Here is a 13,582-nt window from a genome sequence, read left to right as displayed (position 1 = left end):
TTCCCGGGACAGAGTGTGGGGGGGCTTAAGGAAACCTGGAGATTGAAGCTGTGTAAAGAATACATTTTGTGATAGAAGTGAAAACCGCATTAGCAAGTACTGTTAGGTATCCATCTTATGCCAAGTTAATAAGGTATAGACGTTTGACGACGAGATCGAGTCGGTAATTACAGACCAGAACGTCGGTCTGAGCTGTGATATACGGGGGATCAATCTATGTTGTTTAGCCTCGCCCGACTTCTTGATTGGACGTCGCCATAATAAGGCTGGGGGAAATGTAAGCTCTAAGAGATAATCTGAGACAAACTGGGCGATGGGCGATGGGCGACGGGCAACAGGAAGCTTCACCGACTCTATGTACATGTCTAATTCTCAAGTTACTTCAATAGATACACAAGTTTCGAGTAGGGAGTAGGGAGTAGGTAATCCGTTTCGCGGTAGGTAAATTTTAGGGAAGGCTACGGCGATAGCGCGGGAATAAGATCTTATACAGATACTTAGGTACCTGGCTAGTCCCAGTAAAGTTAAAAGCCGGCTTGCTTGGAGATTTCTCAACCAATCATGGCGTCTCGGCTGAACCGTTTGGGGAAATCGATGACAGGGTTTGCGTGGCACCGAGAAACCAAGACTTTACAAAATCGCCCCAGCCGCAAGCAGAGTGCGCTTCGAAAGTTAGCCGACGCCATACGTTATGTATTTCCATGTATTCCCACCGTACATACATATGTAGGGGAATATCGATCTCTTCTAGAAGGACTTCCAAGCATTCCAAGCATTAGAGTACAATACTATGGAGAGTTTCCAAGGTGGGAGACACTGAAGCTTTCCTGTGCCTGCCAAGCTTTCTTCGCAAACAACTATCGGCGTGTTCAAAGAGATCGAAAAGCAAGATCAGAACGACCCTTCTGCCTTGTATAACCCTTTTCTGACTGAGAGTCGGGTTTGACATGAAACTTTGGTGTGCGATCGACAAAGGATCGTTGAACCGTATCGCAAACCAGTTACATGTATGTATGTAGCAAACTGGACCGGTTTTCTTGTGTACATACATAGTAGTAGGCTCGAGTCCTCTCACATGCTATTAGCAGTAGGCTAGTAAACAAAAGAGGCTTTTTCCGCTTCGTCCAAAGAGAAAGCTAGTAATTGTGATAATCCCGCGCGACCTACGGGTTACGGATTATGGCGGCCCATGCAGATACCGCTTATTCGAGGGGTGGGCATATCTCTACATGTTCTAATTTCCAAAACCTCAAGTCGGCCAATGTACGTACAGGTTACATTATGCATAACCCTCACATATGTCGCGTGACACTTCCGGCAACGCTCATCTTTTTCCATGGCGAGAAGTCATGCACATTAGGAGGTATGTATGTTAGGTATACACATATGTATGGGCCGTGGGCGGTAGGCGGTCTGGGTAGTGTAACTATTTCCGGAGCCGACAAATGACAAACGACGATCATGAATATCCTTGATCTCACTTACAAGGATTTTTCATGATGGCTTTAGAGCTTCCTTATTCTCGCACCCCCCCAGAAAACTTAACACGTAGTGCCGCCGGTACGCCGCAACAAGTGGGCTGCATCTTGGAACAAAATCACTCACCGGCGCCGTTTAGTATTATACCTATTATTACTGGAGACTAATCAACTTCCGGCCTTGCAGTTTAAGGGGTCCAACTATTCCGTACCTAGGTAGCTAAGCACGTATCTAGCAGTTGAAGGCAAACCCGGAATCTCCGGACGTTTCGTGAATAGTATATATAGTCTCCTCTTCGTCTCCTTCACAACCTCCGTCTTTTTCTACCTCGAGTGTTTCTATCAACAACTTCCTCAAGACCAATCTCCACTCTAAAGCCCTCCTTTCCTCACTCTTGATCAGTTCTTCTAAGGCTTCACTAGTCCATCAACGACTACTACTTGAAACACATTCACTTATACAAATATTAAACTTAATAACTCACAATCTCATCCATCACCATGCCTTCGGTAGACATCAAGCAGATCGTTGACACCAAGCCTCTGAGCTTCACCATCAAGACCGGAAGCGGCAGATGGCAATGCCAGATTCATAGCGACAGAGCCTCATAGTGAGTTTGCTACCTCCCGGCCTATCGCAGCTTTTATGTATTACATTAGGTAACGATTAACACGCAAATCTAGCGAGCGCTCGCGCATTACAAAGGCACCGGGAATCTCCCGCATGGATTCCGGCCTATCCACCTCGACGAGGTCGTCGAGTAGTTCGGTCGCGAGCACCTCGTCGCACTAGACTACACAAATGAAATAATTCCCCATCCAGGGGGGAACCCTTGCCATCGCGTTCGCGTTCCGTCTAACGGCCCGGCCTCGCGAGGGTACACAGCGCATGCACAATTGCTAGAATTGGTCAAAGTTCTTATCAGGAATGGGTAATACGAAGATTGGGGGGGGCCACCTGATGCGGTATTATTCTAGATCGGCTAGGGCGGGAGGGAAAAGCTTAGCTTGTCGGTCACATCGGCGCTGTGCTTCCCCCCGGCTGCAATAATGGGTACTATACGTGATATGTCGAGGGCGTGGAAATGCGGGATGGCGCGACTCCGGATCTAATTGGATGGATGAGCGTGTTGGGGGGAGGTATGGGCGTCGAGGCGAATCAGTCTATCGTTGATTCGTGACCAATGCGTGAAGCGGACCCCCAAACATCCTCCCAACAGCAGACGCACGTGGGCAGAAACTGAACTGAACAAAGAAGTAAAACAGATAAAAGACTGAAAAAATTTGATTACTACTGTTCCTATTTTTGACATATTGCTTGCACCTTGTCATTGGACTTCGGTTGTTTGTGATAGGCTATCTCGCCATCGACGAGGACGAATCGGATCTGGCGATTCTACATATTCACACGAAGTAGTTGTATGTCCAAGTTCCGGGTTGACTTCGATTGCCCATCTTAGATTCCTAGATCATCGGCATCGTATCGAACGTCAAGTAAAAGCTATCACCTATACTAATTGGACACAGAGAGCAAGCACATGCCATTGACCCGTCCAACAAGTTCCGGGGCCCAACCATTCGCTCTTTACATTAGGTCCATACCACATAGGGGGGGTATCGGGTAAAGATCCGGAGATGATGCTACGAACGTCATTGAAGCTGCAATAGCTATGTACATGCCTACATAGCATATGCAGGTAGGACCCCGTCGTATCAGACGAGATAAAAACGGCGCACCGTGCTCTGAACGAACGTTTCTTGTGGATAGGGACCCGCGTCAAATTCCTACCCAACTACAACGTTAGGCGATGGTACGCTCATTTAGACGCGCAACGCGACGTCTCACGACAGCACTTCACATCCCATCCCATCTCATACCCCCCTATCTGCATATACATAGTGAGATACAGTGAGAGTGGACCTGAAGGAAAACCCGCCCATTGCCACCATTCCCAGCGATGATACTCACTCCCGTCCGGCTATCAATCTCAAGGATCGTGATGGGCGCCTAGGCCAATGGGTTAAAGGTCGGCGCCGCCGTCGTGCTACGAGGACGTCGTGCTGGCTTCGCAAACTACCACCTCTGCGGTCTCGAGCTGCCAAGGCAAGCTGAGAGGCCTGATATGATCCTGCAGGTGCTCGTCGTGGACATGGCTGCGGCCTCATGCCTGTAATGCTGGGTAGCGCCGGGTTGCCTGTATGGACGTATAACTAGAGATTCTTATCGTCCTAGCTCTCGGTATTTGACGTGATGGTTTCTCGGTCAATCAACTGGCGAGAGGCTCGGACATCTAGGATATGGCCACCACGGCGGCAGTTTGAAGTTTCCTAACATAGAAGATTAAGGGAGCCTTTTATGAGGACTTTTTTCTCTTTAGCCTTGAGCTGGAGACGAAGCCGGCGAGTTCTCTATTATAGGGCATATAGAGCTGCTTTTTTATAGGATGGTTATTCCCTAGGTATGTTCCTACATAAGACATTGTAAGAGAAAGTGCCTGCCATCTTCTAGGACATTACGAAGCACTACGTATTGGCGTCGTAGGGGTAGTTTATCGGGTCCGTAGGAAGGTGTGCGTAGCTTATGTGCTTGTCATATAGGAATATCGATCTAAGGACATAAAAGAATGGTAGATCTGACTCTGAAGTTCTCTGGATTGAGAGCGCGGGTATAGAAGAGAGAGAACATGGACAGCGAGTTGGTAATTCGCTGCTAAAGATCAAGGTATATTTACAGACATTCTGACCGGGTTTAGCCACTTCTGGGCGTCTGTATGGAGATGTCGTTTATGATTAATAGGTCCCACGTATTAATGTAAGATCACTCACTGGCTGGGAAACATATTGTTTCTAGATCATGACACTCTCCTTAATAAGACTTTGATCAATATTGATAGAGTTTAGGAGTTGGCATGTTGGTGATATCTCCAGTCACATTTATCTATAACCGGGGTTCAGCTAATCTTGTTATAGATATCTGTATAACTAGGTGTAAGTTAAAGATGTAATGCTGAAGAGTTTTTTAATACTAATATCGTGTTTGGAGAAACAAATTATATATGGAGAAGAGAATTAACGCCGAAAGTCTTATAAAATAGTGGTACCTTGCATCGATCTTTTTCTGGGCCAGCTTGATTAACGAGGCCGCCAAGATCTCGCTAATGATCAATTAAATTCGGCTGCTATCCGAGCAATCCGAGGCCTCCGCAATGCGAGAGTAACAGGCAAAGTAAAGTTGTCCTCTAACTATCTCATTTCATCATCAACTCTTGTAAGTATGAATGTAATGATTTATTGTGTTGTGTTTATTTGGTGCTTCTAACGGGTATATTGGATTGTTACTAATATTTATGTGCTTATATGGCTGGTACCTATGACAAGTAGTTCAGCCAGGAGTGAGGCTCAAGCTTGCAGGTCAATTACCCCATTAGCCTTTCATATAGATCTGTTTGATTTCAGATTGGTGATACAAACGCACCTTAACAACTAAAAGAGACTATCGTAGATAAATGACCTCATGCAAGGGCCCGAATCTAACAGCCCTAGATTCGTGGCGGCTCTGTGTAATATTGGATGTACATATGAAGATAGAGGATGTGCTTTTGAGAAAGATTACATAGATACATCCTAAGGTACTCTCAATTTAGATAAGCATGTAGGTTAGGTGGTATTATTGTACAATACATTCTCAAGCGGGGCAGGCATTTACCCCACTAAGGTAGGAAAGAGGTACCTACCGCTATCTAAGGGAAGAATGATTTAATGCTTAGGTAGGTTCAACTACATGTATGGACATGTATGTATGGTACTATGTAGATAAGATACGATCAACTAAGACATGCATGCCCTACGCCAGTACAATAATATAACTTTGAATAGTGGGAATTATTTCTCTTTCGCAAGGCTGTCTCAATTCTTATTACGAGAGTACTGCGTTCCCTTTGCCGCCGGGTCTGCCTGCCTCAACCACGGCGCAGTTCATTGGTCTACAATCCATACAATCCAATTACGCAATGAGGCGTTGAGTTTGAGTTGCGTTGGGAGGTTGCGACTGTGCCTTGCCTTGTACCGCACTTCCATGACTTTGACTTACCTCGCCTGCAAGCCTGAACCTTATTAGGAGCGCGGCCTCGTTGCACTGCTCCGTTGCAGTCACCCATCATCCACTCCCATTCCTTCTCCCCTTCTTATTCTCTTCCCCCCTCTATTTCTTTTCTTCTCATCTTCATCTTTTTTTTATAATCTGCCTTCCGTACACGGTATCGAAGACGGAAAGTTACCTAGGTAATTTACAGGGCATTTATGTCCCTACCAATAGGCAGACGGCTTTAAAACATGCCTGTTCCCGTTATGGCTAAGGGTAAGTGAAACAAGAAGTCATTTGTCGTTTGATGTACTTGGCTACCCCACGTCCAAGGACCAAAGTAGGTCGTTGCGGATCGCAAACGTGACTGCCTGCTGATGGCTCGAGTCCTAATTGACTGTGGCGAATAACGCGTACAAATCAGGAACCAACGAACCACGCAAGCTTGTTTCTCTATTTCTCTCAGCCTTTACAATTCTATTTGATCTTGTAGATTAGGCATCGTCATTAATTTCGGTTTTATTCCACCAATACCCTTTCCTAATAGCTTCAATAGCTTTACACAAATATCTTGTCTCGTATCATATTTCCCCTCCTTCTCTTTAGTCATCTTCTTTCTTTCTCTTGGGACATTTGCAATATGCCACCTATTAACCATGCTGCCGTATCAGTCGGCGTTGTCGCCCTTACGGTTGCCGTCGCAGCTGCTGTAGCAGTCTACGAGTCACCTGAACTGCAGCGCATGGCAAGCGACCTCCGACGTCGAATTGCCATCGCACTCCACGCTCTCGGCGATAGTATTACACCCGCAGAACGAGAAAACCTTTTCAACAGGCCCGAGGATGCCGAAGGATTTTTACGATCTCGAGGTTTTGGTGCCGAAGGAGAACCGGGTGTTGATGCTGACGATGAAACCCGTCGAAGACAACGAGAAGAGATAATGTACTGGAATGCCGTGCGCGAGGAAAAGAAAGAAAAGGAACGCAGAGACCCAGAGAAAACAGACGCTTCGCGCCGGCGGCCTTCGACGAGAGGTTCGAGTTTCGATGACTTCATGCAGCAGGATAACGCCGCCGAGAAGGGTGCCTTTGTTTTTCAATCGGGATCAGAGCCTCAAAATACCGATGGTCTACTTCGCCGACGTGGAGAAGGGGCTCGAGGTCTCGCCCAGTCTGTCTATACGAATCCTTTTACTGATGAGCACGGAATCGACGAACACATTGCTTTCGAGAACAGCTTAGTAGATCCCGAAAAAGATGAAATGGAGTCGGATATTTACAGCGCTAGCACACAATTGGGCGTCAAGAGCGAAACTTCAGAACTTGCTATTCTATCACCAACTCCTACTGACGTTATCCCGCCGTTAATCAGCATTGAGAACCAGACGCCGGCTACGCAAGCACAACCTGCCCAAACATCCGAACGAGAATTAGGCCCTGACGAATTCATGACTGCTGGACAAGATGACAGAAACGATGCGTATAGTTCCATCCAGGCGTGGGCTCACGACGCTTCAACCGCTAGCTTCTATTCGCCACTACCAGTATCACCCGCTGCGCCTCTGTCGGATGCTGAGTTCTTGAGCGAAGGTGTTTTGACCCCAACAGACTCCGCTTCGCTAGCAGGCTCAGGTGAGGATGTTGGAGACGATGCTGTATCTGCCAGATCATGGACTGAGGGCCGACATTACGATGTTATGAGTGATGACGAGGGCATGATGACTCCTGCAAGCTGGACTGAAGTCGGAAGCGTTGTAAGCGAAAGTGACGCTGGCGTAGCGCATGCAGCACAGCACTAAGGACATATCTTTCGTCTATTGTTTCGCATATTCTCATGGCATGGCGTATTTAGGTAAGGGATTCGGACATTCAAAGGGTAATGGATTCAATATGGAGAGATGGATTAGGCATCCTCGATTATCGAGCTTTGATTTGTTTTGATGATAGAAAGTTTGGGTTCTAAGATGTAGTATTGCGCACTAAATGGGTATCTACGGCTCGTCTCAGATAAAATGAAAAAAGCATCCCGCCAACTCTTACGCTCAGTCTCTAACCTAGGGCATTCTAGTCATCTTTCTATCGGCATTCTCTACCCTTACAACCCTCGTGATATTTAGTGGTTGCCAGACTTTCTTAATCCTTCTACTCGCCCTTTAGTAATGTCTTCTTATAATCCTCAAACAACTGCTCTACCGGTCCCCCAACTAGCTCAGTCCAGAACGCCTTCTCTTCGTACCTTTCCTTCCGCAGCTTCTCATTCATCCGGCGTATAGTCCCCTTACCGAACCGGTCTTCGAGGTATTCTAGGAAATATGCCGTGCCCTGGTATCCGACGTCCCATTTCGCGGGGATCTGCTCCCGGCTCCAGTGCGGCGGCGCGAGATCGGATTGCAAGCGCACCCAATCGGCTACGCCTTCAATCAGGCCCCCTGGTGCCCGACCCTGTCCGTTCCACTGATAGCAGTGGACGAGCTCGTGCAGCAGGACACCGTGGATCTCGGCGGTTTGCCGGGACGACGGGGAGATGGAGGAGATGTACCGGAGCGAGAAGTGGATTTCTTTGTGGTCCGGGTCCAAGTCCGAACCGGTTGTGTAGGCTACGCCGTCCATGTCTCGTAGGATGAGGGTTACGGAGCGCGTTGGCGGAGGCGAAGAAGGGGATTGGGAGTACAGCTGCTTGTGGATGGAGTCGATGCTGCTGCGTAACACGGTGGCGGCGTTCACGGAGGAGAGGAATATCGAGGAACCCTGGTGTGCGATGTCTTGGACATGTAGACGTAGGCGCGGGAGCTCGATGGCGGAAGAAGAGACGTCCTGGTTCTTGTCGTCCGTTGTCTCGTCGCCCTTTGGTCGCGTGGGAATGGCGGACGGCGCCGGAGCCGGGGCCGGGGCCGGAGATTCCGCGGCGTGAGACATACCGGGCATAAAGACGGGTTGGGGTACCGGCGTGGTTGCTGGAGGGAGGGACATAGACAGAGGAGGGCTGGTTTCCTCTTTGTATTGTGTGATTTTAAGATGGATATGGAGGGTTTCGGTTCCGGAGAGGTTATTGGCTGCGTTGAAGGAACTCATAGGGTAGGAAATAGGATTATAGTATAGCTATAGGTATTTATAGTAGGTAATATAGGGTAATATAGAGGAGTGGCAGTTACCCAAGTCTATAACTAATGGGGTATTGCGATGAAGGAATATAGGAATATGTGGCTCAAGTCAAACTTAGGGGTAGTTGCTGCTGCATTTAATAGGGGGTGTTACTATCTTGGGTAGGTACCTAAGCTAATGAAGCTTTAAAAAGGATTTGTTACTGGTTGCTTGTAGTATATGTATATTGTATGTATAATGTATAATAGAGAATGCAGCTTAACGCTATAGAAAAGGCTTATACAAACAATTGGGTATCTTGTAAGCAAGCTAAGACGTAGATCTTTTTAGGAACGACAATATGATGGATGTTTACTTGGCAGTTGGCCAGCTTCAGCTTTAGCTTCGTCGTGCCCCTCATCGGTTTTCTTGGCGGGGCAATTTGCTATTTGCTAAAATTGAGCTGCATTGGGGTTCTTAATCCTTCCATGAGGGACCCTTAGCCCCTGCCTCTGGGGTGTCACAGACCTATTTCTTGCCTATCATGTCGCTACATGGATAGGAGGGATCAGTTAGTGCCCATCAAAGTGTTTTAGTGCTGTGCATGCCCCACAAAAGCACTCACAGATGTGGGTACCCCCGAATGCCGTTGTCGTGGTGCAGAAAGTGGCCATTTCCCGCATCAACAACTACAACAAATTATGACAACAATACACATGAGAGAAAAATAACGAGTAGTTTCTCAGAAATTGTTGCTGTTATCACCTTTTCCCATCTAAGAGTCTCAGCTTCGTCCACATGCGCATTGGTAGAAAGCGACAAATACAATCCCAGGTGCCTTTTAATTATTGAATTAGCTCTGGAACAACCGTCGCAAACTTTTGTTATTTAAACCAATTCAAATTTCTGAAACTGAGTCAGTCCATACCACTACTACATCACCGTTCGTTTAACTACCGAGGCCCCTATCTGCCAGTTCTGCCCAACCGCGATAGCTCTGTAACCCAACTTGGTCGTATCCTGCTTTTCACGTCCATTGTACGAGCACGACTACATAAATCCGTCCTTATTTTGGGACCTGCAACGCACTGCCAGATCCTCATTCCCCCCGAGGACCATGGCCGAAATGCTCACTGAAGATCAGGTCGCCGGCCTGCTGACTATCCTTAGAAAGGACGTCTCCGTCGACACGAAAGTTCAACACATCACTGCCGTCAAATCTGCAATCAAGCATTACAGCGTACCCGATGTCTGCGTCGCGCCGCTCTTCGAAGCCCTTCGGCTCGCCTCGAGCTCGCAGCACTCGGTCCTCGTCAATGCTGGCTTCACTACGTTAAACCACCTCCTGACGCGCATGTCGCTACAGGAACCCAAGTACCTTGCCAAAGAAGCAAAACACACGCTACCGCTCATCGTCGAGAAGATGGGCGATCAAAAGGATAAGATAAGGGGACTAGGTATACAAGCTATGGCCACCATGTATAACAATGTACCGATAGACGCCGAGAGATTCGTGCGCAATACTGCTATGGTTGGAAAAAACCCAAGGTCAAAGGAATCGAGCTTGCAATGGCTACTACAGGTATGCGCAATCCTCTACCAGTAACGTGATTACAGAGACATGTTACCAGGCCAGTCGCTAACGTGACGCAGATGCACAAGGACCAGGGCTTACAATTCCGTGCTTACGTACCAGCTTTGATGGAGCTACTAGAGGACGCCGACGGCATGGTTCGAGATGCGACTAAGAGCACTGTGATAGAATTGTTCAGGTTCATAAAATTACATTCCCTATATAAGAAACATGGCCTCTAACATCAACTATAGGGACGCGCCCAATGGAGCGAAGACCGATCTAAAGAAGCAGCTAAAGATCTTCAAAGTGCGACCTGCTATAGAGCAGGCTATAGTAAAGGAATTAGCCCCGACGTCTTCAAGAACAGACCCCGAATCGAGACCCGCGTCGGCAATGCAGGTGCGACCAAATCTCGCAGCGAGCGTTTCCTCCCTTGCTAGCGAACGACCAATAACACCAATGCCTGAACCTAAGGCGGAGTCGGTCGAACCCTCATACGTCAACACCAACCGAGAATTGGAAGATCTATTTAGAGATATGCATCCGTGGTTTGAAGGCAAGGAGACCGAACAGAACTGGTTGAAGAGAGAAGAGAGCATGACTAAGTTACGGAGACTCATTGCTGGCAACGTACCGTCGGATTTCCCCGATACCTTTGTTGCCGGTTGTCGAGCGTTACTCGATGGCATCCTCAAGGCCTCCAATTCTTTACGAACAAGTTTGTCTAAAGAGGCCTGCGCCTTCGTCCAAGAGCTTGCCAATACCTTTGGGCCGGCAATCGACCCAATGGTTGAATTGCTGATGCAGACTTTTATAAAATTGTGTGCGGCGACCAAGAAGATAAGTTCCCAATTAGCTAATACATCGGTGGATATCATCATCGGAAGGACTACGTATAATGCTAGGATCATGCAACACATATGGGGTGCTTGTCAGGATAAGAATGTGTCGCCGAGGATGTACGCTACCGGCTGGTTAAAGACTCTGTTGAAGAAAGAGGCACATCACAAGAATCATCTGGAGCATGGCGGAGGATTAGACATGATCGAAAAGTGCATCAAGAAGGGTCTTAACGATCCCAATCCCGGTGTCCGCGAGAAGATGCGCTCGACGTACTGGGCGTACGCCGCGATATGGCCAGCGAGGGCAGAAGCGTAAGTTGATTGATATTTCTATTTTCCTGGTATGCTGGCTGATTGTTGCAAAGAATCATGGACGGTCTTGAGTCTACCGCCCAGAAATTATTACAGAAGGATCCTAACAATCCAAATTCGCCAAAGAAATCCGAGCCTGCCCCTCGTCCGGGGCTAGGCCTTTCGAAGAGTACTATGACGTCCTCGAAGCCCTCCTTAAGAGATGCCATGCTAGCACAGAAGAGGGCCCTAACATCGAAGAATTTACCTTCTCGACCGGCGTCGGCGATGGCGGTCACGCCGGCGCGGAGCGTGTCCGGCGGTTCATCGGGTACGTCAGCAACTTCACATGCGGCCAGCACCAATACCGCGACTCGAACGCGTGCAGATACATCGACGAAGTCTCATGGTGGTATGTCGGTAGCTCCAATGCGACCAGCTAGGAGAAGGCCAGATGTTGCGCCCCGACCCGCTACTGCCGGGCCTTACTCCGTTCGGTCGCATGATGGGCTGTCAAGAGAGCAGACAAGTCCCCCTCACAGCACGAAACAAAAGGCCGTGACCCCGAAAACGATCTCGGGATCTCCTAGAAGGACAGTCCCGAGAACTAGGCCCGGCCATACGGCAACTGCTAGCGAGTCGAGTATTTCAACTCCGTCGAAGGAGGCGGCTCATAAGGCTGTTGCTTCTCCAAAAGCGAGTCCGGCGAAGCCTAGTCCAGTGAAGGCTAAGCCAATAGTCAACGAAATCAGCTATAGCAGTCCCTCCAATTTAAACGAAGATTTCACCCTTGTTGTGCCAGATATGGCGCAGTTGAAAGAGAGCATACGGATACAGTCTACTCCGCCCAACCCCTCTCCTAACGTGCCGGTAATTGAAGCACCGACTGTCGAAGCACCGATAGTCGTTGAAGACGAAGAAGTAACAGTTATTCACAAAGCCGCAACCCCGACTCCAACCCTGACGCCGTCGAAGTCACTAAAAGTATACGAAGATCCTTTTACAGCGGATGACCAGCCGACGCCTCGCCCAGCGGCGAATGGTATAGTTGATCGGCCCGTATTGGAAGATAAGCCTATTAACGAAGATGCTGCTAATCTCATACACCCCACGGAAACGAACGAGGTCCTTGGTAGCCCTATTGCGTCACCTGATAAGACACGTCAAAACTCACGTCTTATTGACAGCGGCATCGCTCGCGTGAAAGCGCAAAACCTTGATGTGCATGGCTTCCGTAAATTACAGAGCCTTGTCCGTGATAACAAAGTGCTCCTCCCCGATGATAAGTTTGACGCCTTGCTACTTGGGCTCTTCGAGTACCTTGAATCAACCCTTGATAATGTTCCTCCTGAGAAGGTTCAAGATGTAAAGGCGCAAATTCTCGCCACCATCAAGTTACTACTGAAAAAGTCTCGCGACAGATTTCAACCCCATGTATCTAGGGGACTGGAGACCTTACTTACCGCACGCACCCGCTACGACGCGCGGACGCACATTGTCAGCGGGCTGGAGCTGCTAGCAGATGAACTAGTGAGGATTGGCGACGAGGGTGAGATCACGGTAACCATGACGCGCAACCTAAGAAACATGGACATGGACACGTCGGGACACCGTAGCCTAAGCATGGGGCTGCACGTGCTGAAGGAGCTCTTGGACGCGCGGTCGTCGTTCACGCCTGGCGAAAATGAAGTTGCGGGCCTGCTCAACCTTGCGACAAGGTGCCTCGAGAGTAAGGAGAGCGGCGTCCGCATGGACGCTGTGCAACTATGTGTAGCGCTACATGCGCGCCTCGGCGAAACTAGGTTCTGGGAAAGCATGAAGAACGTCAAGGACGACCCCAAGAGCCTTATCACGTATTACATTGTCAAGCGACAGAGGGAGAACGGAGGGGTCGCCGCTTAGATGAGCGGCCGCTCCCGGTTTTTCGCTCGAGGGTGCGGTGTCTTTGATTTCTTTCGCGGTCGTGGTCGTTGTTGATAATACCCTGTTTGGCGGTGGAGAAAAGATCTATCTAGGTCGTCTGTGTCTGTGCCTGTCTAACTATGTACCTCTGTGTAGTGTGGTGGTCCGCGTCGGGATGGATGGATGTATATCACTAGGGATAAGGGAGTTTGTTTGGTCCGGCTAGGTAGGTACGCATACTATACCTTGGGTACTTTCTACGACTCCGTTCTGCGAAGCGCTGTTTACGGGGTGACACGCGGCGTTAGCGGGTGGGCGAACGGAAAGGGACG

At 48.7% G+C, this 13,582-nt stretch overlaps 4 protein-coding genes across 4 annotated transcripts; 3 read left to right on the top strand and 1 right to left on the bottom strand.

The window, feature by feature from the left end:
* Nucleotides 1–1,714: 1,714 nt before the first annotated feature.
* F4813DRAFT_80217 (uncharacterized protein) lies at nucleotides 1,715–2,429 on the top strand. Its single transcript, XM_049248917.1, has 2 exons — nucleotides 1,715–2,089; nucleotides 2,163–2,429. Exons 1-2 carry the CDS (start codon nucleotides 1,980–1,982, stop codon nucleotides 2,269–2,271), a joined length of 219 nt encoding a protein of 72 aa, XP_049099508.1. The 5' UTR covers nucleotides 1,715–1,979; the 3' UTR covers nucleotides 2,272–2,429.
* A 2,861-nt stretch (nucleotides 2,430–5,290) lies between these two features.
* Nucleotides 5,291–7,593, top strand: F4813DRAFT_360352 (uncharacterized protein). Its single transcript, XM_049243409.1, has 2 exons — nucleotides 5,291–5,835; nucleotides 6,231–7,593. The coding sequence occupies exons 1-2, from the start codon at nucleotides 5,811–5,813 to the stop codon at nucleotides 7,355–7,357; spliced, it is 1,152 nt and encodes a 383-aa protein (XP_049099507.1). The 5' UTR covers nucleotides 5,291–5,810; the 3' UTR covers nucleotides 7,358–7,593.
* F4813DRAFT_360350 (BSP-domain-containing protein) lies at nucleotides 7,594–9,043 on the bottom strand. Its single transcript, XM_049243408.1, has one exon. It carries the CDS (start codon nucleotides 8,628–8,630, stop codon nucleotides 7,701–7,703), a length of 930 nt encoding a protein of 309 aa, XP_049099506.1. The 5' UTR covers nucleotides 8,631–9,043; the 3' UTR covers nucleotides 7,594–7,700.
* Nucleotides 9,044–9,756: 713 nt separating this feature from the next.
* On the top strand, nucleotides 9,757–13,250 carry F4813DRAFT_380957 (ARM repeat-containing protein; the record flags this gene model as incomplete). The annotated part of the gene is made up of 4 exons (XM_049245624.1): nucleotides 9,757–10,221; nucleotides 10,293–10,411; nucleotides 10,467–11,369; nucleotides 11,423–13,250. The coding sequence occupies 4 exons, from the start codon at nucleotides 9,757–9,759 to the stop codon at nucleotides 13,248–13,250; spliced, it is 3,315 nt and encodes a 1,104-aa protein (XP_049099505.1).
* Between the last annotated feature and the right edge of the window lie 332 nt (nucleotides 13,251–13,582).

This window comes from Daldinia decipiens (assembly GCF_022478715.1).
Source record: "Daldinia decipiens strain CBS 113046 unplaced genomic scaffold F4813scaffold_17, whole genome shotgun sequence".
Lineage (NCBI taxonomy): Eukaryota > Fungi > Ascomycota > Sordariomycetes > Xylariales > Hypoxylaceae > Daldinia > Daldinia decipiens.
This window is presented reverse-complemented; position numbering and strand designations above follow the sequence as displayed.

Excerpts from the sequence above, each read along its gene's own strand:
- F4813DRAFT_360352 (XM_049243409.1), top strand. The coding sequence starts at position 5,811 with ATGCCTGTTCCCGTTATGGCTAAGG. Across the intron at positions 5,836-6,230 it reads TGTTCCCGTTATGGCTAAGG|TCGGCGTTGTCGCCCTTACG; the intron begins GTAAGTGAAACA and ends CTGCCGTATCAG.
- F4813DRAFT_80217 (XM_049248917.1), top strand. The coding sequence starts at position 1,980 with ATGCCTTCGGTAGACATCAAGCAGATCGTTGACACCAAGCCTCTGAGC. Across the intron at positions 2,090-2,162 it reads CATAGCGACAGAGCCTCATA|CGAGCGCTCGCGCATTACAA; the intron begins GTGAGTTTGCTA and ends ACGCAAATCTAG.
- F4813DRAFT_360350 (XM_049243408.1), bottom strand. The coding sequence starts at position 8,630 with ATGAGTTCCTTCAACGCAGCCAATAACCTCTCCGGAACCGAAACCCTC.